Raw genomic sequence first — 27,706 nt, 5'->3', positions numbered from 1 at the left:
TACTTACTAGGAAAAAAATTAAGTTTTAAAGAAAAGGTTGTTCTGTTGGCATTACTTCCAAACTCACAGACTAATGTGTATTGGCTGGTTAACTCCTGTTTTTTCAGATAGCATCTCTGCTTCCATAGATCTTAGTTGATTGTACTTGACCTACTAACTGACACTATTATTAAAACAAACCTTCGTGATTATACTTAATTTCTACTTTTGTCATTAGAATGGACTCGTTTTAAATATTGTTGCACTGGTCAAAGGGCTCTTTAACCTGGTGAAGCACTGACTTATGCAGTTTGACCGTAATAAATAATGCCTTTTCCCACAGTGCAGTGTCACTGCATCATAACGTAGGAGATTCTTTTCAGAACAAAATGTATCACATTCCCAATATCTAATATTTTACTTTCACATTTCTATTGTTCACATTGGCTGTTCGTAACAAAAATTTCAATATATTCATATAAAGTATAGTTCACAGTAAATGTTAGTACATATGCTTGGCTTTCACGTTTCCTGAACAAATTGTTTAAAGTAGTTGTGTAATTTGTTCCAATTTTCACTCTTTTCTCCCCTCCTTTCTTGAAGTATTCGATTATTCTGGGTCCCTCTAGTAGGATTCGAATTTGTCAGCTTGCTAGTGGCAAAATTGGTAACATTGTAATATTCCTGTTACATTGCCAAATGAATGCACGTAACTCTAGAAATCAAATTTATTTACCTGAGTTCTGTCAGGACTGGGAAATGGAACACCTTGCTGCATTATGGCCATCATCAGCAATTGAGCATTCCTAGAAAAGGTTATTGCAGAGGGTTACTGCCTTTGCTCCATTCAAATAGCAGGTCTAAACTGAAAAATCTGGAGAGAAACCCATTACTGTGCCGCTTGTGAAATATTATATTTCTTACATTCTTGTAGCCTTTCTGAGTGAGATTGTCAGTTTTGTGCTGTGGATGTGTGGCCACTGAGAGTTGGGTTGAGGCACAAGCGCAGGAGCCTGGAAAATGCCTCAGCCACAGGAAAGACCGGTTGTAGAAAGTTAGTGTTTTAAATTTAGCTGACTCAGCTGTCAAGGTTTCGGAGGCACTTGGGGAAATTTCCCAATAGTCAGTCTGCCTCTGAGTGGAAGTCTATGGGCCGGATGAAACTGTTCCGCAGGTCAGATTTGCTCGGAGAAGGCATAGGGGAGATGGGATATAAACGAGAGAGAGAGAGAGAGAGATGGAGGTTCAAGGCAATGATGGGGAGAGGGGGGCGGGGATTGCTGAAGGGAGGTTTGGTCTGGTGGGCAAGGGGAAGAGTGGGAAACAGCAGTAGTAGTTGTTGTAAAATGGAAAAAATGTCCCACTTTATAGCAAAGTTCGCTCATACTTTGATAAACAAATGCTCAACAACATTTGCATTGATGTAGAGGCTTTAATGTTGCAAAATGTTTCACAGAGGCAAAAAACAGCAAGCAGTGATGGGAGAAGAGTTAGGGGATATGACTGCAGGTCAGGTCAAGAAGGGGAGAGAAGTAGCATGCATAGAGAGGTTCAGGGTGAGCATCACAGAGTGTCGGCCATAATGGCTGTAGTCTCCGCGACTGAAGGTGGCGATGATGCACAGGGTGCCACAGTTGGAAGAACAGGGTGAATGTGCTGGCTGAAAGAGCTTGCAAAGGTAGAGAGGGACGAGGACATAGACAAGGACAAGGATTTTGAATTTCACGTGTTGGAGAATGAGAAGTCAATAGAGATTGGTGAGGACACGGGTGATAGAGGAGTGGGACATAATAAGGGATAGGATGCAGAGTTTTTGAGTGATTTGTAGCTTATGCAAAATAGAATTTGGGAGGCTGGCAAACGTTGTTGGAGTAACTGAGCCTGGATTGGAAGAGGTAAGGATGAGGATTTTGGCAGCACTGGGAAAGAGGCAGCACAGATGAAAACCAATGTTGCACAGGTGGAAATAGCTGGTGGCTAGAATGTGGGGTTTGAAGATCAGCTGAGAGTCCACCAAAACACGGAAGTAGTGCACCATCAGGTTCAGCCTGAGCAACCAGCAGCATAGGGGAATGGAATTAAAGGCCAGAGTGCAGAGTTTTCATTGAGATACGAACAGGTGGCTCCAGCCTTGCTAAAGTTAAATTGGAGCAAGTTTTTGATTATCTTACATCTTGATGTTGGAGAAGCAGGTTGGGAAGCAGACCCCTCACCTATGGAAGATGTGCAGGGGCAGGAAAAGGAGGTAGCCAAGCACATAACCTTCGGATACACCCGAGCTGACAGTGCAAGGGAGGGAGGAGAAGCCACCGCGGGTGATATGTTGGCTGCATTGGGAAAAGTAGGAAAACATCCCGGCTGTAGTGCTGAACACTTGTGCTCCAGAACTAGCCGTGCCTCTAGCCAAGCTGTTCCGGTACAGCTACATCACTGGCATCTACCCGACAATGTGGAAAATTGCCCAGGTATGTCCTATCCATAAAAAGCAGGACAAATCCAATCCGGCCAATTACCATCCCATCAGTCTACTCTCAATCATCAGCAAAGTGACGGAAGGTGTCATCGACAGTGCTATCAAGAGGCACTTACTCACCAATAACCTGCTCACCGATGCTCAGTTTGGGTTCCGCCAGGACCACTTGGCTCCAGACCTCATTAACTAAATAGCTGAATTCCAGAGGTGAGGTGAGAGTGACTGCCCTTGACATCAAGGCAGCATTTGACCGAGTTTGGCACCAAGGAACCCTAGTAAAATTGAAGTCAATGGGAATCAGGGGGAAAACTCTCCAGTGGCTGGAGTCATACCTAGCACAAAGGAAGATGGTAGTGGTTGTTGGAGGCCAATTATCTCAGCCCCATGATGTTGCTGCAGGAGTTCCTCAGGGCAGTGTCCTAGGCCCAACCATCTTCAGCTGCTTCATCAATGACCTTCCCTCCATCATAAGGTCAGAAATGAGGATGTTCGCTGATGGTTCGGCAGTGTTCAGTTCCATTCGCAATCCCTCAGATAATGAAGCAGTCCATGCCCGCATGCAGCAAGACCTGGACAAAATCCAGGCTTGGGCTGATAAGTGGCAAGTAACCTTTGTGCCAGGCAATGACCATCTCCAACAAGAGAGAGTAACCACCTTCCCTTGACATTCAACGGCAATACCATCGCCGAATCCCCCACCATCAACATCCTGGGGGTCACCATTGACCAGAAACGTAACTGGACCAGCCATATAAATACTGTGGCTACAAGAGCAGGTCAGAGGCTGGGTATTCTGTGGCGAGTGACTCACCTCCTGACTCCCCAAAGCCTTTCCACCATCTACAAGGCACAAGTCAGGAGTGTGATGGAATACTCTCCACTTGCCTGGATGAGTGCAGCTCCAACACCACTCAAGAAGCTCGACACCATCCAGGACAAAACAGCCCACTTGATTGGCACCCCGTCCACCACCTTAAACAATCACTGCCTCCTCCACCAGCGCACAGTGGCTGCAGTGTGTACCATCCACAGAATACACTGCAACAACTCGCCAAGGCTCCTTCAACAGCACCTCCCAAACCCGCAAGCTCTACCACCTAGAAGGACAAGGGCAGCAGGCGCATGGGAACAACACCACCTGCACGTTCCCCTCCAAGTCACACACCATCCCAACTTGGAAATATATCGCCGTTCCTTCATCATCGCTGGGTCAAAATCCTGGAACTCCCTTCCTAACAGCACTGTGGGAGAACCTTCACCACACGGACTGCAGCAGTTGAAGAAGGCAGCTCACCACCACCTTCTCAAGGGCAATTAGGGATGGGCTATAAATGCAGGACTCGCCAGCGACGCCCACATCCCATGTATGAATAAAAAAAATAAAGAACCAAACAAGGTGCATGGAGATGGATCATGGAGCGTTGACCATGGTAAGCACTCTGAAAAGGTCAATGAGGAATGCCACACAAACGGGAATACACACCCAAACTAAACTGAAAACTGTATGGAAGGAAATATAGATTTATTCATAAAGAGCCGATAAAGGCTCAGGGTGAATGCAAATTTGTATGTGGGTCTAGGCTGATTATGGTACATAACCAACAATGAGCCCTGTGCTGTATTTTATATCCTCCTCTCTTTCCACCCCTCCCTGTACTCCACCTTGCGTGATTTTGTAAAAATCAGCATACTTTATTTCTGCTGAGTCAGAAGGTTGTGGGTTCAAGTCCCATTCCAGCGACTTGAGCGCATTATCTAGGCTGACACTCCAGTGCACTACTGAGGGAGTGTTGCACCGTCGAAGGTGCCATCTTTAGGTTGAGACATTAAACTGGGTCCCATCTGCCCTCTCAGGTGGATGTAAACGATCCCGCGGAACTATTTTGAAGAAGAGCAGGGGAGTTCCTGGCCAATATTTATCTCTCAACCAACATCACTAAAACAGATTATCTAGTCATTATCACATTGCTGTTTGTAGGACCTTGCTGTGTGCAAATTGGCTGCTGCGTTTCCTACATTACAACAGTGACTACACTTCAAAAATAATTCATTGGCTGGAAAGCGCTTTGGGATGTTCTGAGGTCATGAAAGGCACTATATTAATGCAAGTCTTTCTTTCAAGGTTTCTGTGGGATGAGTGAACTATATATGGCATGGTTAGTAAGTTTGCAGATGACACCAAGATTGGTGGCATTGTGGACAGTGAAGAAGGTTATCTAGGATTGCAACGGGATCTTGATAAATTGGGCCAGTGGGCCGATGAATGGCAGATGGAGTTTAATTTAGATAAATGTGAGGTGATGCATTTTGGTAGATCGAATCGGGCCAGGACCTACTCCGTTAATGGTAGGGCGTTGGGGAGAGTTATAGAACAAAGAGATCTAGGAGTACAGGTTCATAGCTCCTTGAAAGTGGAGTCACAGGTGGATAGGGTGGTGAAGAAGGCATTCAGCATGCTTGGTTTCATTGGTCAGAACATTGAATACAGGAGTTGGGATGTCTTGTTGAAGTTGTACAAGACATTAGTAAAGCCACACTTGGAATACTGTGTACAGTTCTGGTCACCCTATTATAGAAAGGATATTATTAAACTAGAAAGAGTGCAGAAAAGATTTACTAGGATGCTACCGGGACTTGATGGTTTGACTTATAGGGAGAGGTTGGATAGACTGAGACTTTTTTCCCTGGAGAGTAGGAGGTTTTGGGGTGATCTTATAGAAGTCTATAAAATAATGAGGGGTATAGTCAAAATCTTTTCCCAAAGGTAGGGGAGTCTATAACGAGGGGGCATAGATTTAAGGTGAGAGGGGAGAGATACAAAAGGGTCCAGAGGGGCAATTTTTTCACTCAAAGGGTGGTGAATGTCTGGAACGAGCTGCCAGAGGCAGTAGTAGAGGCGGGTACAATTTTGTCTTTTAAGAAGCATTTGGACAGTTACATGGGTAAGATGGGTATAGAGGGATATGGGTCAAGTGCAGGCAATTGGGACTAGCTTAGTGGTATAAACTGGGCGACATGGACATGTTGGGCCGAAGGGCCTGTTTCCATGTTGTTAACTTCTATGATTCTATATAGATAAGGAGTTTGTAGGTATTGAAGAACAAGGGGAATGTAAAATCACTAGTGTAACTGGGGTCGAACATAAAATTACCAAAACACATGCATGTTCTGAATGTAACTGTATGCAGATTAGAGACATAAAGGTTGTAACTTCAGCGGAAGATCCGTGGAAACCCTGGAGAAATGGGATAAACACCGTTTACGCCATTTCTTCAGGGTTTCTCTGGATCTTCTACCGATGCTGGAGCAGATGATCAGGAGAACCCCTGGGGAAATTCAACCCCATAATTTTTAGAAAATATGGAGGGAGGTAAAGTACTTTTCATATATTGTATTGCAATCAAAAACAACTTATATTTATATATCTTAGAAATTGAAGACTAGTCACATGTTGCTTTATTTCTTCCCTCCTCTCTTCATCTGAAGGTGTGGACTGATGCAAGGTTACATTTTCAAAACACTGGCATCCTTCTGTTAACTCATCCAGTTTCCCATTCTTCATGTATGAATCTAGACAGTGACTGTCGACAGGTAATTTGGCCATTTAATGCACCATACCTCAGGCTGATCCTGTTCTCACTGATGCTCACATTTTCTAGTTGTCCTGGGGATTAAATTTTCATTTTAATCAAAGTTGTTTTGGATTTTTGTCTCCCTTTTACAGTTAGTTTTACAGTTGATATTATTTGCTGTAACTAATCTTATCGTTAGAGCTTACTCTGCAGTGTAATTTTGCAAATAAAATTAGCGGTACATGGATAAGATTAATTATTCTAGAACTTAATGCAGTCTCTTAGCATTTTTTTTTACCGTCAATTTCCTCCACTTCTCCTCTCTCCTGAAGGCTCCTTGCTGGGGTAATTTTCACAGTTACCAGTATCTTTAAAAAAAATTTTTTATTTATTTTTTTATTCGTTCACGGGATGTGGGCGTCGCTGGCAAGGCCGGCATTTATTGCCCATCCCTAATTGCCCTCGAGAAGGTGGTGGTGAGCCGCCTTCTTGAACCGCTGCAGTCCGTGTGGTGACGGTTCTCCCACTGTGCTGTTAGGAAGGGAGTTCCAGGATTTTGACCCATCATGTAGCCATTGTTCACGTGTTGCTCATGGCAGAAGTGTGGGCAGGCTATTGTGACTGTGTGTATCTGATGTCCACTTTCCAGCATGAGTCAGTCTCCTGGATAGTGATTAGCAGTGGGAATTCTGGTCAGTTTTTCCCACTCTCTCACCAGGGCTGCTGAGGTCAATTGGAGCATCCCTTGCCATCACCCTGGCTGAGACCAGCTAACCTTGCTTAAGGCACTTTTAATTTACCGTATTTTTTGTTCTGGCTTCTGGACAGCGACCTCTGAACTGCCCCGTTCCTTTTTACATTTGTTATTGGGTGTCATAAGAACTTAGAAACAGGAGAAGGCCATTCAACCCTTCGAGCCTGTTCCGCCATTCACTTAGATCATGGCTGATCTGTATCTTAACTCCATCTACCGACCTTGGTTCCGTAACCCTTAATACCCTTGCCTAACAAAAATCTATCAATCTCAGTTTTGACATTTCCAATTGACATAGCTTCAACAGCTTTTTGGAGGAGCAAGATCCAGATTTCCACTACCCTTTGTGTGAAGAAGTGCTTCCTGACATCACCCCTGAATGGCCTAGCTCTAATTTTAAGATTATGCCCTCTTGTTCTGAACTCCCCCCACCAGAGGAAATAGTTTCTCTTTATCTACCCTATCAAATCCTTTAATCATCTTAAACACCCCCAGTAGATCACCCCTGAATCTTCTATATTCAAGAGAATACAAGCCTAGTCAAGCCATGTAAGGCAGGAAGAGTGAGAAGAAAGTTAATAAAATAAATAAGATTCAAACATGAAGTATTATGAGCCAACGGAAAAAGATCCTCTCTCTATTGAGCAGCCTCTTTTATTATGTAGTGTAGTTTTTATTAGTATTTTTTCTTGCCAATTTTCTCCTCTCTTCTGTCCTGAAAATGTTAACTCCTTGGTAGTATACAGGTCTATGGGTTCTCTCTGCTACCTCACCCAAGTGCCCATTATTAAATGTGAGCCCAGGCATTGAGTCTGACAGGCTGTTTGACTACCGTGCACATTTCAGTTGAGTCCTATCTTTTTCTCCACTCCCTAACCCAGGGGAGGCGAGGCAAATTGTAGAGCCCTTATTCAGATCTGTTAACTCAGCACATACTGAGAATCAGACATGGGGCCTGCGTGGCTGGTATGGGTTAGCTATTCAGTAATAAATTCACTGAGCTATCTGGCGAGCACTGTAGTGTGTATTTTCATCCAGTTGTAAAAGTCGTATTGTGTAAATGTTCATTGTCAGCACTGACTAATGTACAAAGCGTGGAGACAATGCAAACAGTTCTCAGCAAATGTCATGCGGATCCAATAATGAAGAACGATTGAGAGCACTGGCGAGCACAATGAGTAAAGTTCCTGCTCTTTATAGCAATCTTAACAGTTGGTTTGACCTGAAACCAGCACTGGACTGGACTATCATAGTCAAGCAGGTTCATTAATGTCCAGTTGCTAAGCAATATTTTTCCATCACAGCTGTGTACCTTTAGCTGTCTATTTAATCTTTAACCCAAATTAATAGGAAAGATGAGCAGCATTTCAATCTAGTGATTATGTTATGAAGCTAAAGCCTGACCATTTAGTTAGCAGCTCTGCCACTTCTACTTCAAAGAAGTTTAAATGAAATAAATATGTCATTAATTGTCTCATTCCTGGCCGATTGGGAGTCCTTTTTATTTGTGCAAGATACTATTACAACATATCAGATATCAGAAAATCCCACAAACAACTGATTCTAAATCCCAACAGCTGCCATAAATGTGGAAGAGATCTGTGGGGGTGGGGGTGTGTGTGTCTGTGTGAAAAAGGATTTATTCATTTTACTGTGAAATAATCTTTTAAATTTTGTATAACAAGCACTTGATCAACAAACATTTCATTTATGTTTTAGATAAACACTAATCAAATAGTTGTAAGATTGTTTGAAGGATCATGCCTCCATTTTGGAGCGTGTATCCTTTTGGCTTCCTAACACTATAGTAATGATTGGTGATGCCTCCATTCCATATAGAAAGCATCAACAATATACTTTTAAAATGGAAAGAGAATATCAGTGAACAGTTGATGTTCAAGCAGAACCGTGACAAATTTTAACACCACTTCTGTCATTGCATTGCGGTGTTTACCAAATGCAGAAAAAGGTTTACCAAACTAAAAACCTACAGCAGAAGATTGGTAGCATTATCCTGTGGACCCATTCGATAATACTAAGAAGCTATACTTTCCATCAGCCTTGTATTGCATGAGTAAGAGAGGTTAGGACTATATTCTGATTCTATTGTTACTGGATATTGATGGTTCTGGTTCTCATTATTAACCTCTAGATTATTGGCTCAGAGCTTTGGAGTGGGACTTGAACCCATGACTTTCTGACTTGGAGACGAGAATGCCACCACTGAGCCACAGCAGATACCTTGTGTATTGTCATACACTCGCAGGCCAGTGATTTCCAGTCTACAAGTAATTTCATCACTTTAATCTTTTTATCAGGATTTTCCTGGCGAACCCTCCTGTTTTCTTGCTGCTCACGTCGAACCCTACTGTCCTGTTGCTGCTGACTCTACCTGCCTTGTTGCTGCCTGGCCTGCTTTATTGCTTCCCGGTTGCACTTTTTTTCCTCTTCTTCCACTGGCCTTGTTGCTCCCCCTGCATATTCTGCTGCCCCTGTTAGTTTTATTTGTGTTGTGGTCTTGTTGCCACCAAACCCATCTACCTTACCTCCAGTGTTAAAAAAATAGATCTGCTCTCTTTAGATGTGCCCTGCAATAAAATCTTCCTAAGTTAGTGTTGGGGAAGGTTGGGTTTAGGGTTAAAGTTGGACTTACAGCTATGGTTAGGGTTAGGATCACAGTTAGGGTAAATTTATTCCAGTGGCCAACTTTATTTTGTATAAGGGGAGTGTTTATTCCAAGGGGGCTGAAGTTCTGTTCCAGATGAATTCTTATAGGCGGGGGGAGGTGGGGGGGGGAGTGCAGGGAGGAGGAGAAATAGCCCTGTTATATATTTTATGTCTTTGATGCTACCTTTGCTTACCTTGCTGCAATGGCTATTTCCCTGCACACCACTCTGACCCCACACTGTTACCCCTCCTCCTTAGCACTGGACATGGTTCACCTGATACAGTAGGAAGAAGCAGAGAAGAATATTCAATGGATGCTAGACCATTCTGTTATTGAAACAACACTTAGGCATTGCCCAATACCTTGGTAGAAATTGAACAATACTGTGATAAAAAGAACCCTTATTTATTTCAAGTTAATGATTCTGTCGATGCACTTGTTTAGCTCCTGTTTCAATGGTGGATATGCAATGGATGCTGACAAATGGTAACAGATAAGGGAGATCCATCAAAAAGTACTTTACCTACTAGATATCATCCTTAGTAATTCACTGTTACATCAATCAAACTGTTGAAGGACAGCATCCCCAACAGTGCAACAGTTTCCTGGTACTGCACTGAACTGTCAGCATAGATTATACGTTCAGATCCTGAAATGAGTCCAATCAACTGAGCCAAGCTGCTTTGTTAATTATAATAAAACTATTATGATAATAACAGTTCTTGCTATTAGTTTGCAGAGGCATTGCTCCTTCCTAATAAACATCTGGATAAAGCAGCGATTTATATACTGATCTTTACAAGTCATTTACAGGCTGCTCCTTGGATCAGCTCCCCCGCGTGGAGCTCAAACCAATAGCAAGCAGTGAGCTCGTTTTGATTAAATAGGCAGACTTAGATGTCCTTGGAAAATCCACATATTGGGAATTCTTTGCAGAAAACCAAATCCCACAAAGGAGCTACATTATTCGTAGGTATCATATTACTTTCAATTTGGCCAATTTGTTATTTTTTGAGAAGGTAAACTTGTACAGAAACTTGTATTGATTACCCAAGACTTAAAGTGGGCAACTGACCAAAGTGTTCTTACACTGTTGACCATTGTTAGGGCTTTGAGTTTGTAAACAGAACTTTTGAACACAGTGTCCTTTTAGGGCTGACAGTTATTGTGAAAGTGATTCTTCGGGGTTAGTGATCTGTAAAATGCATTTCAATAACTTTATTAGTCCAGAGAATGTTTCCACAGCTTTTGTAAGTCCCATCAATTTTACAATATTTGTACATTTAAATAAATTAGAAAGTTAAAAAAGGGAGATTGATATCAATGATGAATAGAGAAGCTGTTCCTGCAGGCAGTTCCCCAATTGTTGTGAGTCTGTTTCCCTAAATAAAAACAATTCAATGCAATAACCTTTCACCATGGCAACCTTTATCTAATCAACTGTTGCTCCTGCCCTTTTGCTTGTTTCTGAATCTCGGTTCACTTTTTATATCCTGTTTATGTTGTCCTTTGTAAACCAGAATGCTTCCAGCTTCTGATGTGATCATGTTTAAAGTTAGCTGAGTAACGAATGTGGAATGCCTGCAGACTGGATTCTCCTAGAACTGCGATCATTGCAGAATGTAGTTTGGTGAATCCAGAATGGAACTGAAATTGTCCCAGATCCACTCACATGATCACGAGGCAACAACAACTTGCATTTATATAGTGTCTTTGCCAACATAGAACAGTGGCATGAAAGGCACTATATAAATGCAAGTTCTTTCTTTTCTTTTTCTTCTTGCTTGCTTTCTTTCTTGTTCATTCCAAAGCATTTCAGAAATAAGCGTAAGGAAAATGGTCACTGAACCAGGAAAGGTTAGAAGGAGTAATGGAAGCCTTGGTCGAAGAGATGAGTTTTGAGGAGGTTTTGAAAGAAAGAGGAAGAGATGCAGACCCTTAGAAGGAAATTTGAGAAAGTTGGACTCAGGGAGCTGAAGACACTGCTGCCAATGATGGGAAGGGGGATATATAAAAGTTTACAGTCAGAGGAATGGAAGATATAGATCTGGAGGAGATTCCAAGACAAGGTAGGGACAAAGTAATGGATGGATTTAAAGTTGAGGATAAGGATTTAAAATTTTATGTGTTAAGGGTTGGAGAAGCAATGAGGAGTATGAGTCCAGGTCATAATTATCCACAGTTGGGCCACCCAGTAGAAATGCCTGAGATTATAAAGGCTGAGCCTGCATTCACGTTTGGGGAGCTGGATGTGATGTGGCATATTCGCAGCTTCTCAAAAAGTAGTGAGGAGTAAGCAGAGGCAAGGGAGTGCATTCATTTTTATTGTCCCCAAGACTGATATGGGTAGATTGTTTCTCATGACCATATCAGCATGTATGCCAGCCAGGGTGAGCGGGTAGCATTTTATAGTGAATTTGGGAGTTACTGTAATCCACAGGGTATTTGAGGCCCGATCCTGATCATGCAAAAGAGCATGACCCATGCGTGTGCGGGTTCCTTGGGTGAGGGACATGCCCTCTGTTGTACAATACTAGCCTGAGAGTCGGCAAAATTCCTCAATTCTTTTTGGAAGATGCTAGAAAGCAAGGTGGAGGGATTAATTGGGTAAAGGAGGATTTCGTCAGCATACAGTGATACTTCTCTAGCCTGTACTCCATGGATGTCCAACCTTGTCCTGATATTTGCCTCTTGGGAAGAATGATGTCTAAGGCCAGGAGGCAGAGTAGAAGGGGTTGAAGGGCATCCTTTGGTCCCTGTTTAGAGGGGAAATGCAAAGGAGATGAGACCATTGCTGCACAGGCTGGATGTGAAGTTGGAGTGTAAGAGTTTCCATGGGCAGGTGGGCACCAGTGATGTGCCCAATGTGGTGCTTGTGTCCACCTACACCATGCAAATCAGGTGCCCTCTCAAATTACAATGGGGTCACATCCGGAGGAATTTCAGGGCCAAAGTGGAGTCCTCATGGTCATTGGGTCAGGGAGCTGGGAGCAAGCCAGGAAGGAGAGCAGAATATTTTGGGACAGAACTTGGGAGGGAATTTCCTACCCTTTTTATTGCTCTCCTGCCAGGCATAGTGTAAGAGGAGTTGTGCCTTCTGTTTTTTGGGTTTAGCTTGCTGGGTTTTGCAGGGCAGTTTCACAATGGTCCGGAGCTCACACTGTAGACTCCTTGCTGGCCCATGAAGTCATCAGAAGGTCACTGAATGGAAAATGCGAGTGGGTCGAACTGCTCTTTTCAGTGCCATAATCACAGTTATTTAAAACCTGCTGCGTCACTTGTAACAGCAGAATATAAATATCGTTTGATTGTGTTTCCCTCCAGGAGACCTTATAATTAAAGCAAAAGTGTGGCAGAAGGGACCAGGGTTGGAAATAAACTTTGAAAGAGACAAGGCAATATCCATCTGTAATACTGTAAGGCTTTGGGCTTTAGTATTCCTCTTTCCTCCATTAAATTAACCCAGTTACCAAGGGTTGACTTAACCAACTTTAATCTTGAATGGAGACATAGCTATCTAAACCCACATTAGCTGTTCCAGCTGTTGATCACCTCTGTATAAAGAGATGCTTCCTGACATCTGTCCTAAAGTTCTCATTCGCAACGTTAAACCCATGGGGGGAGAAATTGGATAAGGGCCGTTTTTGGGCATAGGTAGCGTGATGTGCTATTACCCCGCACCCAATGGCCCCTGTGCAGGCAGGACACAAGGTGCGGCCGGCCCGAGGACTCACCTGCAATCAGTGTTCCATTCTGGGCCTTGCACATGGAATCAATGCAATTTGCACTTTCCACCACCAGAGGGAGCTCAATCTCTTAAAGGGAGGATGATTCTTAGAAATCTCTTAAAGGTAGCTGGTACCTGTTATTTGCTGAAAGGAACAGTCTACTATATGCACGGTGTCTGAATGGAGATCAGACATCGCACACGCAAAACACAGATGTAGGTCCCATCCCTATGTTTACACACTGATGAGTTATGTTAAGATGTGGAGATGCCGGTGATGGACTGGGGTTGACAATTGTAAACAATTTTACAACACCAAGTTATAGTCCAACAATTTTATTTTAAAATTCACAAGCTTTTGGAGGCTTCCTCCTTCCTCAGGTGAATGTCAAGAAATCCTCGAACCTCTCGCATTTATAAATCACAGAACAATACCTGGTGATTACAGATAGTCTTTTCAACTGCCCGTTGCCAAGGCAACCAAAGTGTTCAGACAGATAGGTGTTACCTACAGGGCCACGGAATATACAAACGGCCAGAACAAAAAAAACAGAGAGAGAGGCAGAAACATAGAAACATCCGGAAGGAAAAGACAGCAATTGACCCGTTATATTAAAAATAGATAACTTTTGTTCGCTGGTGGGGTTACGTGTAGCGTGACATGAACCCAAGATCCCGGTTGAGGCCATCCTCATGGGTGCGGAACTTGGCTATCAATTTCTGCTCGACGATTTTGCATTGTCGTGTGTCTCGAAGGCCGCCTTGGAGTACGCTTACCTGAAGGTCGGTGGCTGAATGTCCTTGACTGCTGAAGTGTTCCCCGACTGGGAGGGAACCCTCCTGTCTGGCGATTGTTGCGCGGTGTCCGTTCATCCGTTGTCGCAGTGTCTGCATGGTCTCGCTAATGTACCATGCTTTGGGGCATCCTTTCCTGCAACATATGAGGTAGACAACGTTGGCCGAGTCACAGGAGTATGAACCATGCACCTGGTGGGTGGTGTCCTCTCGTGTGATGGTGGTATCTGTGTCGATGATCTGGCATGTCTTGCAGAGGTTACCGTGGCAGGGTTGTGTGGTGTCATGGATGCTGTTCTCCTGAAAGCTGGGTAATTTGCTGCGAACGATGGTCTGTTTGAGGTTGGGTGGCTGTTTAAAGGCGAGTAGTGGAGGTGTGGGGATGGCCATAGCGAGGTGTTCGGCGTCATTGATGACATGTTGAAGGCTGCGGAGAACATGGCGTAGTTTCTCAGCTCCGGGGATCCAACCAGATGCTTCCTCTCACCCTCACACATTACCACTGTTGCAAGCCGCCCACCCGCAACTCACAGGCCACACACACTAGCTATTCAACCATGACAGGCACATCACCCAGACACACGTCCTGCTTTCTTGCAGGAGAAGATGGCGCATATCAGGAGGCAGCAAGTGGCAGTGGCATTTAGCTCCTCGAGCCTGTTCCACCATTCAGTGAGATCATGGTGGACCTGTGACCTAACTCCATATACCCGCCTTAGCTCAATATCCCTTAATACCCTTGGTTCACAGAAATCTATCAATCTCAGATGTTAACATTCACAAGTGAGCTAGCATCAACTGCCGTCTGCAGAAGAGCGTTCCAAACATCTCCCACCCTTTGCGTGTAGAAGCATTTCCTAACTTCACTCCTGCACTTCCTGGCTCTAAATGTTAGGCTATGTCCCCGTGACCTAGTATTCAAGTATAGGAGACCTCCAAAAACAGTTACAAGTGTCTCGGCAGCCAGACACAATAATCCAGCCACTAACCTGTAAATCCTGCATGGTCCCTTTAAATAGCGCTGGTTGGGGGTCCTCCAGGCACTAAGATACATTCAGATGGTCGGGATTAAGACTACGCGTTGATTTGAATGTTAAGTCCCAAAGTGGTGTCTATCACTTTAAATCAGCGTTGCACACTGATTGAAGCCATTTTCTCCCTACTTTACATGATTTCAGCGTTCGTTTTCTGCGCCTGCACTAACTCCTATACCAAGATGGTGTCCGGCGCTACATGGCCCAATTTAGCGCCCATGCTCTCTCGTCCTGTTTCCTTGGTCACATTGATTGTCCGACATCCAGTACTGGATAAGCAAAGATTTTCTCCAACTAAATATTGGTAAGACAGAAGCCATTGTCTTTGGTCCCCACCGCAAACTCCGTTCCCTAGCCACCGACTTCATCCCTCTCCCTGGCCACTGTCTGAGGCTGAACCAGACCGTTCGCAACCTTGGCATCCTATTTGACCCTGAGATGAGCTTCTGACCACGTATCTGCTCCATCACCAAGACCACCTACTTCCACCTCCGTAACATCACCCGTTTCTGCCCCTGCCTCAGCTCAACTGCTGCTGAAACCCTCATCCATGCCTTTGTTCCCTCCAGACTTGACTATTCTAATGCTCTCCTGGCTGGCCTCCCATCTTCCACCCTCTATAAACTTGAGCTCATCCAAAACTCTGCTGCCTGTATCTTAACTCGCACCACGTCCCGTTCACCATCACCCCGTGCTCGCTGACCTGCATTGGCTGCATTAGGGTTAGGGTTAGCCTCGATTTTAAAATTCTCATCCTTGTTTTCAAATCCCTCTATTGCCTCGCCCCTCCCTGTGTCTGTAACCTCCTCCAGCCCTACAACCCTCTGAGATCTCTGTGCTCCTCTGATTCTTGCCTCATGCACATCCCCAATTTTAATCGCTCCACTATTGGCGGCCGTGCCTTCAGCTTCCTAGGTCCTAAGCTCTGGAATTCACTCCCTAAACCTCTCCGTCTCTCTACCTCTCTCTCCTCCATTAAGACGCTCCTTAAAATCTACCTCTTTGACCAAGCTTTTGGTCACCTGTCCTAATATCTCCTTATGTGGCTCGGTGTCAAATTTTATTTGATAACGCTCCTGTGAAGTGCATTTTGATGTTTTACTACATTAAAGGTGCTATATAAATGCAATGATGTTGTTATCCCATTTGGCATCTTGTATGCCTCTATAAGGCTTACTGAATTGACTCTCTTGGAGGCTGAAGGGCCTCTGCTTATCTATGACTAGAGTATGACTAGGGCATGACTAGAGTACAAGGGGGCAGAAGTTATGCTGCAGCTAATCAAAACCCTGGTTAAACCGCACCCGGAGTACTGTGAGCAGTTCTGGGCACCGCACCTTCGGAAGGACATATTGGCCTTGGAGGTAGTGCAGCGTAGGTTTACTAGAATGATACCCGGACTTCAAGGGTTAAGTCACAAGGAGAGATTACACAAATTGGGGTTGTATTCTCCAGAGTTTCGAAGGTTAAGGGGTGATCTGATCGAAGTTTATAAGATATTAAAGGGAACAGATAGGGTGGATAGAGAGAAACTATTTCCGCTGGTTGGGGATTTTAGGAGTAGGGGGCACAGTCTAAAAATTAGAGCCAAACCTTTCAGGAGTGAGATTAGAAAACATTTCTACAAACAAAGGGTGGTAGAAGTTTGGAACTCTCTTCTGCAAACGGCAATTGATACTAGTTCAATTGCTAAATTTAAATCTGAGATAGACAGCTTTTTGGTAACCAAAGGGATATGGGCCAAAGGCAGGTATATGGAGTTAGATCACCGATCAGCCATATTCTTATCAAATGGCGGAGCAGGCTCGAGGGGCTGAATGGCCTACTCCTGTTCCTATATTCCTTTGTTTCTATGTTCCTTATAGCTCATCCATCACATCAGGAGTCAGCTTCATTGCAGAAGTCAAGAGAGGAGAAAAGTTGATGCACAAAATTGGCGAGAAGTATTTTGAATTAAAACAGGATAATAGATTTCATTATATTGCTGTAGATCATTTCCACTGGGTGAGACTATTGAGCTCTTATATTATTGTAGTGTGGAGCTGCAGCCACAGGGTGGTACTGTTCAGAATGCAAGTGGCGTTTTACTCTAAGATAATATACAGCGGTAAGAATAAGGTACTGCAGCAAAAAGAAAAATACAGCAAATTTGAAAAGTTTTTAGCCTGTCTTTAGAAGGTTTTCTGTTTGTGAAATGCAGTAGAAAAATGTATTTTTTTAAAGAAGAGAAAGATTAAATGAATGAAAATATTAAAATCTCAAAATGGGTAAAGATGAACAAAGATAAAGTCAGAGGTCCAAGTAGCTATACAAACATTAATACTTGGCTCACCACAGTCTGACCCAATGACTCTGAAGTCAGTACCAGTAGCTCTACTTATGACTTCTGTATACACAGTTTGTGTGACCTTCTAACTATTCAAATGTCTCAGTCATACTTTCCTCCTAAGAGTCCTCTGCTCTCCTAAATCTGTTCCATCTGCATTATTATGTTGTTATGGTTGAACAGCTTGCTAGCACTCACTGTCTAAGCTGTCAAATGAAGAACAGCCACTTGGAAGATACTGGAGGCTATCCCTAAAACTAAGCCCAAAAGGAAGGAATGTTTTGAAGAGAATGGTTTGGGGGAAAGGAAGTATTATACTTCACAGCACAGGAGCTTTAGCTTATTACAGGACTGCTTATAGACGGGCTATTGGTGTAGGTAAGATCTTTCACCACTTCTATATTGTTCTTTGGCCACTGGCTTTTTTAAAATTTCAAAATATACTTTATTTAATTGAACTGTGTTTATTTTCAAATTCTATGTAAATATCACAATTTCAAACCAGTACAATTCAAACCAATACATTACAGATCGTGCACAATGCGATCTCAATATTACAATTCAAACACAGTATATATTCCTTATGATTCATGGTGCACAATACAATACAAGGTGGGGTAACTTTATACGGTGGTCCTTCCCCATAGACCCTTTGCGCAAGTCACACCTTGCCTCAGTGCGTCCCGTAGCGCGTACTCCTGCACTTTGAAGTGTGCCAGGTGGCAACACTCGGTCGTGGACAGCTCCTTCAGCTGGAAGACCAGCATGTTTCAGGTGGACCAAAGGGCCTCCTTCATCGAGTTGATGGTCCTCCAGCCTCAGGTGATATCTGCCTCGGTGTGTGCCTCGGGGAACGGTCTGTAGAGCACAGCGTCCTGTGTTACTGAACTGTTTGGGATGAACTGGGACAGATACCAACGCATCTCTCTCCACACCCTCTGCGCAAAGGGGCAGCCCATCAGGAGGTGGAAGACAGTTTCCTCCCCGCCACAGCCTCGAGGGAAGCTCGTGGTGGCGCTGAGGTTCCGTGCATGTTGGAAGGACCACACTGGGAGGGCCTTTCTCACCACCGTCCAGGCTACATCCTGGTGCCTGTGGTGAGTTCCGGCGACGAGATGTTCTGCCAAATGGCATCGACCATCTGATCGGGGAAGAAACCGATCGAGCCCAGCCTCTTGCAGGACTCTGAGAACGTTTCGTGTCGACCACTGTCTGACGGCCTTGTGGTCGAAGGGGTTCCTCCTCAGGAACTTCTCCACCTGGGACAGGTGGGGAGGGCAGTCCAGCTTTTCAGGACATCGTGCGCCTGCTCGGCCAGCGTGGCCAGACCCAGCTTTTTTAAATTTCAAAATATACTTTATTTCATTGAACTGTGTGTACCTTTAAATTCTATGTAAATATCACAATTCCAAACCAGTACAATTCAAACCAAAACACTACACAAAGCAATCTCATTATTACAATTCAACCACAGTATTTCTTACGACTCATGGTGTACAATACAAGGTGGGTTGGCCTTACACAATGGCCTTTCCCAATAGACCCCAGCCTTCTCAGTGGAGGTCTTTCATAGCCAGCTGCCACATCAACCTGCTGGATTTTTGATAGACCAGGGCAAGGAAAACCTGCGTTTCACTGGGTCTTGCTGGTTGCCGACACTCTCTCACTGGGCTAGTAAACTCACTGCTGTGATGGCGGTGGCGTGTTTCCGAGGTGATGCCGTGACGTTACATTGTGACATCATGACGTCAGGCTTGTGACCAAAGTGTAACAGACTGTTGAGCCCCCTCAGTGCAGTTGGGTGACAAGGAGATCAGCTGCACGTTCCAAAACTCAATGGGGAAGAGACCCAGACTGCAATTGTAAATGCAGCTTTAGTCATCAGTAACAATAATATTTTGAGTGCACACATTCGCACTGGGGACTGTTTTAACTGGTGATAATATGTCATCCACTCATAAAAGTTCCGAGATGTCTGTTGCAATACTTAATGCTAAGTACAAGTTAATCCCCTTTTAATAAAAAGAAAAAAATGCATATGCTGGAAGTGCTGGGATGCACTGTAGGCCTGTCAATCTCTAAAGGGAAAAGATGGATTAATGTTTGTGGTGTATACCCATCGTCAGTCCTGAAAACTGAAACCCTGTTTTGTTTCAGTTTCTGCAGTTTTTTTCTTTTTATCCCCTTTATTTGTAAGTAACTGTGTCAATTGCCTAATAAATGACATTGTGGAGTTAGCACATTAATACTTTAAATACTTCACAAACTGTGTATTTTTCCTGATGTCCTTTCCAGTTGTACTTCTTTATCAAGCTGTGTGACTGAGCTCACACGTAAAAGGGACTGTTTTCGTGAAAAAAGTGTTTTTATTTTGGAAGGACCAGGAACCAGGGCATCATTTTCATCGAGTGACAAGGAATGTTTCAATGTGATTTACGTCACTGCCGTGTGCTTGTAAACAAATGCAAACATTTTTGTGTAGATATGTTCTTTTAAAGCAGTCTGAATGCAATGAGTTTAGCCCAGTTCATTTCCTATTCAAAACCAGACAGGGGCAGGATAGAGAATGAGCTTGTCCAGTAACATGTGGAGCTCTTTCACTGAAAACTGTTCTTTTTTTCAGGTACTTGGGCTGTTGGTGTGGATATTAATAGCTGGTACAGAGTATTTCTCCGTCTCTGCCTTTGGTTGGGTGATGTTTGTGGCAGTCTTTTACTGGGTGCTCACAGTCTTCTTTTTAGTCTTCTACATCACTATGGCTTATACTAAGATCCCTCAGGTACCATGGACCGCAGTGGTGAGTGGCCTACTGGCTTGCTCTTTGTTTTTTCTAATTTCTTCAAAATGTTTCCCCTGATTTTCTCACCTGCTCTCCTGGAGGTGCTAATTCATGTTGGGGTAATGGTTCCACAGGCTCCGTCCTGAAGGTTCTGACTCATGTTGGAAAAGGCTCCGCCCCTTGTAAGGCCGAGTGGGAGCTCCCAGCATAGGGTGGGACCTGATGCATCCAGCTCCTGGACTATTTCGAGGTGCTTCCACCGCACTTCTACTGGAGTTGTGGCAGACTACATCAGAAGGGCCAAGAAAATTCGGCCTCATTGATTTCCTTTGCGATGTTGCTACAATTTTCAGTTCCTCAGGGCAGTGTCCTAGGCCCAACCATCTTCAGCTGCTTCATCAATGACCTTCCCTCCATCATAAGGTCAGAAATGGGGATGTTCGCTGATGACTGCACAGTGTTCAGTTCCATTCGCAACCCCTCAGATAATGAAGCAGTCCAAGCCCGCATGCAGCAAGACCTGGACAACATCCAGGCTTGGGCTGATAAGTGGCAAGTAACATTCGCGCCAGATAAGTGCCAGGCAATGACCATCTCCAACAAGAGAGAGTCTAACCACCTCCCCTTGACATTCAACGGCATTACCATCGCCGAATCCCCCACCATCAACATCCTGGGGGTCACCATTGACCAGAAACTTAACTGGACCAGCCATATAAATACCGTGGCTACGAGAGCAGGTCAGAGGCTGGGCATTCTGCGGCGAGTGACTCACCAAAGCCTTTCCACCATCTACAAGGCACAAGTCAGGAGTGTGATGGAATACTCTCCACTTGCCTGGATGAGTGCAGCTCCAACAACACTCAAGAAGCTCGACACCATCCAAGATAAAGCAGCCCGCTTGATTGGCACCCCATCCACCACCCTAAACATTCACTCCATTCACTACCGGCGCACTGTGGCTGCAGTGTGCACCATCCACAGGATGCACTGCAGCAACTCGCCAAGGCTTCTTCGACAGCACCTCCCAAACCCACGACCTCTACCACCTAGAAGGACAAGGGCAGCAGGCGCATGGGAACAACACCACCTGCACGTTCCCCTCCAAGTCACACACCATCCCGACTTGGAAATATATCGCCGTTCCTTCATTGTCGCTGGGTCAAAATCCTGGAACTCCCTTCCTAACAGCACTGTGGGAGAACCGTCACCACACGGACTGCAGCGGTTCAAGAAGGCGGCTCACCACCACCTTCTCAAGGGCAATTAGGGATGGGCAATAAATGCCGGCCTTGCCAGCGACGCCCACATCCCGTGAACGAATAAAAAAAAAGCAATAAATAAAACATTTCTTTCTTAACAAATCCTGTTGATTTTCTTTTATATCATAGTATCATAGTAGGTACAGCACAGGAGGAGGCCGTTGGGCCCATCGTGCCTGTGCTGGCTCTTTGAAAGAGCTATTCAATTAGTGCCATTCCCCTGCTCTTTCCCCATAGCCCTGTAAATTTTTTCCCTTCAAGTATTTATCTAATTCCCTTTTGAAAGTTATTCTTGAATCTGCTTCCACCACCCTTCCAGGCAGTGCAATCCAAATCATTACAACTCACTGCATAAAAAAATGTTTCCTCATGTCGCCTCTGACTCTATTGCCGATCACCTTAGATCTTTGTCCTCTGGTTACTGACCTGTCTGCCACTGGAAACAGTTTCTCCTTATTTACTCTAACAAAACTGTTCATGATTTTGAACACCTCTATCAAATCTCCCCTCTATTCTAAGGAAAACAACCCCAGCTTCTCCAATCTCTTCACATAACTGAAGTCCCTTAACCCTGGCACCACTCCAGTAAATCTCTAAGGCCTTGACATCCTTCCTAAAGTGTGGTGCCCAGAATTGAACACAATACTCCAGCTGAGGCCTAACCAGTGTTTTATATGACTTCAGTTTTAGTGAACAAGCATTCCAGGCTCCAAGTTTGGCTCAGCTGGTCACTTCAAGTGTGAGTCAGAAGATTTGTGGGTTCAAGCCTCAACCCACATGGGTTGAGCACATAATCTAGACTGATACTTCAGTGCAGTATTGAGGAGCTGTCTGACTGTTCAGGTGGACATAAAAGATCCCACGCACTGATTGAAGAACAGCAGAGAGTTCTGGTGCAGTGGCCAACATTCCATCCTCAACCAGCAGCACCAAAAACAGATTAACTGATCATTCACATCATTTGTTGATTGTGGGACCTTGTGTGCAAGTTGACTGCTGCATTTGCCTACATAAGTGACTACACTTCAACAGCAATTTCTTTTGGCTGTGAGTGCTATAAGATATCCTGAATAAGTGAAAGATGCCCTATTAATGCAAGTTCTTTCTTCCCCCAGTTATGTAGGAGAGCTGTATCTAGTGAGAGGATGCATATATTAGTACTAATCTAGTTCTGAAGTGGGGTAATAATATTGTGTGTTTTGACTGCAGGGTTTGTGTTTTAATGCCAGCGGTGCTCTGTTGTACCTCTTAGCCTCAATTGTGGATGCAGTTTCAATTAAACAAGCTGAACAAGGTACACACAACTACAACTGCTGGGCAGCTTCCACAGTAAGTGCATCCTGGATTCATCTTATACTTTCTTCCTCCTGAACTTCTACCCTGCTTTAGGGGTAAACAAGAGCCAAGCAGGTTAAAAATCTGACTCCCTATTTGCCAAACTCATCGCTGACAGCAATGTCCATCTGTAGAGTTGGTTTTGACCTCAGGCTTGTTTGCAGGTATATGGAGTCCAGCCATATGAACTAGCAGTAAGACTCCCCATCTAAATTCCCAATAGAAAGAAAAACGGCCCCTCCACTGGTCATTCCCTTCCTCTTACTGGCAACTTCTTTTTCTGCACAGCAGTTCTGCTCCCCCCAACTTAACTTGTACCCGTTGCTGCAACTCTATCAGTCTGAGCAATTTAAAGCCAAAGGAAAGGGAAATTTAAAACAAAATACACATCTACGGTTATTTATTGTTCAGGCTTTTCATTTCTGTTTTTAACATCTCACACCAGGGGGGCAGTAGGTCTGTGCTACCAGAGTGTAAAGGATTAAATTAGGAGGACAAATTGCATAAACTTGAATTGTATTCCCCGGAGATTAGAAGGTTGAGGGATGATCTAATTGAGGTGTTTAAAATGATAAAGGATTTGATAGAATATATACAGAGAAATCATTTCATCTGGTAGGGGAATCTAGAACAAGGGGACACAAACTTTAAATTTGAGCTAGACCGTTTAGGAGTGAATTCAGGAAGCACTTTCACACATAAAGGGTAGTGAAAATCTGAAATACTCTCCCCCAAAAGCCGGTGAATACTGGGTCAATGGAAATATTCAAGACTGAGATCGATAGATATTTTGTTAGATAAGGCTATCAAGGGATATGGAGCAAAGGCAGATAAATGGGGTTGAGGGACAGATCAACTATGATCTAATTGAATGGTGGAACAGGTTCGAGGGGCTGAATGGCCTGATCCTGTTCCTATGTACTGAGTTATCTGATCTCAGCTGGATCAGCATTTGAATGCTGCAGTTGACCTTATTGACTCTTAGGGCAACTAGGGATGTATAATAAATACTGCCAAGACAGTGTTACCACATCCCAAAAATAAATTTGAAAAATTGACTCTGAATTAGGGAGGGGAAAATGACCAGGATTTCTGCTTCTGATAGTTAGCCAGTGAGTCCGACTGGAAGTTGCACATGTGCAGCTGTCAGGCAAAGAGAGAGTCTGGTTTGGCTGTGATGTCTCACGTGGTTTAATAGTCTGCTGCCATTCACTGTCTAGATTCATGGATGAGGAATGGCCACTTCTACAATGTACTGGCACACTGTGGAACTGTGCAGCAAGGCTGTTGGCACTCAGAACGATACCCCAGCGTGAGTCAGTGCCTTCAAGATAGGTGAGACCACACCTGGAGTACTGCGTACAGTTCCGGTGCCCTTATTTAAGGAAGGACATACTTGCATTGGAGGCAGTTCAGAGAAGGTTCACTAGGTTGATTCCGGGTATGGAAGGGTTGTCTTATGAGGAAAGATTGAACAGGTTGGGTCTATACTCATTGGAGTTTAGAAGAATGAGAGGAGATCTTATTGAAACATACAAGATTCTGAGGGGACTCGATAGGGTAGATGCTGAGAGGATGTTACCCCTCATGGGGGAATCTAAAACTAGGGGGTATAGTCTCAGAATAAGAGGTCGTCCGTTTAAGATGGAAATGAGGAGGAATTTCTTCTCCCAGAGGGTCGTGATTCTTTGGAATTTTTTACCCCAAAAAGCTGTGGAGGTTGAGTCATTGAATACATTCATGGCTGAGTTAGACAAATTTTTGATCAGCAAGGGAGTCAAAGGATATGGGGAAAGGGTGGGAAAGTGGAGTGGAGGTAAAAATCAGATCAGCCACGATCTCATTGAATGGCGGAGCAGGCTCGAGGGGCCGAATGGCCTACTCCTGCTCCTATTTCTTATGGTCTTATGGGGAGAAAATTAGAGGGAAAAAAACAAAAACTAGGAGCATTCAGTGGATGGGTTCACATACCCTTCCCCCCACCCCTCCCACCCCCACCTTAAAATTCATGGAGCTGCTCTCCAGCGTAAGTGAGCTGGTTCAATGAAATGGAGACCAGAAATTAGAATGTTGGGCCTGGAATACAATGAGGTAAAGGAATACAGTACTTCAGTACAACCTGGAGGTGGGCTGTGTGTTAGGAACATATAAAATGCATCACTATTCAGTCAGACTCTCCACATTTTTGCATTTCAGTTCATTTTTTGTGGTGTTTTACATCCTTTATTTGTCATGCTTTAATGTACCCTATACAGTCTGAAGATGTATTCAAATACAAATCATGATTTATGCCAAAATCAGTGTTAATAGGATGAAATGAATTAAAGTGTGTGTTTTTTCCTTTACAGTTTTTCGCTTTCGTGGTTACTCTCTGTTACTCTGGCAATGCATATTTTAGCTTTCAGACTTGGAGATCAAGGGACCAAGGACCTTAATGGACTAGTGTTCTAAAGGCACACAGTGTGAACAAAGGAAATGTGAAAAGCCCTTTTAATGAATATATATGCTGTACTATTGTGGCTGCTAATTTGGCTCAGTGTTTGTTACAATTATGTCTGTAGAATGATTTATTTAAGACATTCTATTGAAAATAACATTAGTATAGTGTTTTTGTCATGTCGTGAATATAGACATTTGGGTCTTATTTCTCTTCATTGTCCATCTCCTGCTTCCTGTCTGGGACATTGACTATCCTCATTGGGGTACAGTTCCACAGAGGTGGCCTCCCACTGATACCTCATCCAACTGGCCATTATTCATCAGAGTCTTGACGGTGAGTGCTGGTAGGCCATTGACTGTGAGGAACATCATTGTCGTGTGTCACCCTGTCCACATCCAGCATGCACACTTCCAGTAGGAGTCTCCAAATGGCAATCTGCAGGGAGAATGATAGCTGATTCTTCCTTTTCCTAATCAAGGAGTGCTGTGGCCAATTCTAGTGCCCCCTGCTGCTGTCCAAGCAAGCTCAGCGCAGACCGGAGATCAAACCTGGGGCCTGCATCAGAGACGGTGAATTTACCACTGGGCCAGGAGGATGGTTTGTGCCTTTTTAAAAATTTTAAACGGTAAAGATTTCACTTTATGAATTTTACCACTTTGTTAAAACTGGAATTGATTGTGTTTTGTTCTGACGTGTTGCTAAATTAATGACTGGCAAGTTTTATCATATATCATCGCCTTGCATTTGCCCCCTTTATAGAAACTTTAGCTACTTGTAGCTAGCTGATTGTTACAGTGACCATTAAATGATGTGCTATTGACTGCTTGCTATAGCAAAATGATCTGAAAGATTTCCATCTGCCCAGGGTTTAGGATTAAATTGTCACCAATGGCATCCATACCACATACTCTCTTCCCCCACCTCCACCTCAATTTTCTCCCGTCCTCTATTGAAGGCTCTAACCCTGCTGTACAGTTCCGTGGGTACCAGCTGCAATCCTGCACCTTGTCCATTCTTCACATGTGAACCTAGGCAGGTAATGTGATCATGGAATACAAAACAGCCAAGCCAGATCCTGTCCTTTCTCAATGGTGATTCTTCAGCAAATTCAGCACAAGACTCAGGACTAAACCTGGGACCCTCCTGGTCTCGAAGATGCAGTTTCACATTGTCTATTTACATACTGAGCTACTGAGAGTTCCACTGTTTCACTTAAGCTTTGTGCTACTTGTGTTTCTCCTGAGTCAGCTGACCAACATGTGGTCTCCTTCTTCTTCTATTGATGGCCTGAACTGTGGCCCACTCCATGTGTGTGCTCAATACCTCTCTGATGGCTGATTTGAAATACATGCAGAGAAACGTCAGTTATGCATCCCTTTTCCCCCTTTCCCTGTCTCTGGTGATGAAGAAATAGGGCATCCTGTCATGGTGCTACCAGCATTGCCAAGCTGCAGTTTTCCTCTTCACATTGTACTTATAGTACGAGACCCCATGTGACTGCTTATCTCTGGTCGGCCTCCTCTGCTGGAAGAGCAGAACCAGGCAGCCTAGGCCAGGCCACAGTCATCTCTCTGTGATTGTCCAACTGGAGGTTTAATTACACAAGTATGAGTCAGGCAACAGCACCTCAAGTTTATTACAGAAAGACTTGGATTTATTAAGCCCTTTCACAAACACAGGACGTCCCAAAGTGCTTTAAAGCCAATTAAGTATTTTTGAAGTGTAATCACCGTTGTAATGACTGAACTGGGACTGAGGCTCAACAGGTTTGAGAACCATGCAGTCCTTGGATTCAAACCTACGACCTTTTGGATTATGAAGCAAATGCATTCTTATTGCTGGGTTATCATGGGTGCCATTTTTTTTCCCGTTTTCTGCCCATCTCTTCTGAAGTTGCTGTTTCTTTCTGGGGTACAGGCTCACAGGTGCCGGAAGCACTCTGGTTGCTCACCCAAATGGTCATTGTTCACCTGTCAGCCTACATTGTGATTATCACCAGGGTATTTGACCATGTGAAGAGGGGGCATCATAGTCAAGCTCACTTCTTTCCTCACACGTGCACTTTTCAGTAGGTGTTACTGGATAGTGATATTTTGCCCCCTACCCCCATAACCTAGAGGAAGAGAGGCCAATTGTAACATCGCTACCACTGCCCTAGCTGATCAGCAAAGTTAGCAGAGACCGGATATTGAACCTGTGACCTTCCAGATCAGTAAATCTCAGTTCCATAATGGGGATTGTCTTTACCAACTAAGGCAACAATCGACACAGTTTATGTAGCAGAAAAATAATCTTGTCCATGTTCTTCACAAACTGCAGCAGTGTTAAGATGTTGCGTATCAATTGAAATGACTTTGTCAGTAATAATTAATGGTGCAGTAAATGGCAGTCATCTTTTAACAAAGTGTTTATTCCAATGCTTTTAAATAAACATGTATAGAGTTATTACTTGATAAAGTGTTTAAAGTGCCCATCTTTACACACATAGCAAACAAAGCAATCCTTCCCCACTTCTTTAAATGATCATAAATTTCACTCTGAACATTTCTCTGATGTTGACAG

At 44.0% G+C, this 27,706-nt stretch overlaps 1 protein-coding gene across 1 annotated transcript in view; it reads left to right on the top strand.

Moving 5' to 3' along the window:
* The window catches only part of cmtm8b (CKLF-like MARVEL transmembrane domain containing 8b), a 53,359-nt gene extending 28,127 nt beyond the window's left edge, over nt 1–25,232 (top strand). Inside the window, exons 2-4 of the mRNA XM_067998841.1 lie at nt 19,952–20,125; nt 22,579–22,698; nt 25,053–25,232. Coding sequence (XP_067854942.1) covers nt 19,952–20,125; nt 22,579–22,698; nt 25,053–25,139 — 381 coding nt within the window. The 3' untranslated portion in view covers nt 25,140–25,232. The remainder of the gene's footprint in view (nt 1–19,951; nt 20,126–22,578; nt 22,699–25,052) is intronic.
* Nucleotides 25,233–27,706: the final 2,474 nt, after the last annotated feature.

The sequence above is a fragment of the Heptranchias perlo genome, chromosome 2 (genome assembly GCF_035084215.1).
Source record: "Heptranchias perlo isolate sHepPer1 chromosome 2, sHepPer1.hap1, whole genome shotgun sequence".
NCBI lineage: Eukaryota > Metazoa > Chordata > Chondrichthyes > Hexanchiformes > Hexanchidae > Heptranchias > Heptranchias perlo.
This window is presented reverse-complemented; position numbering and strand designations above follow the sequence as displayed.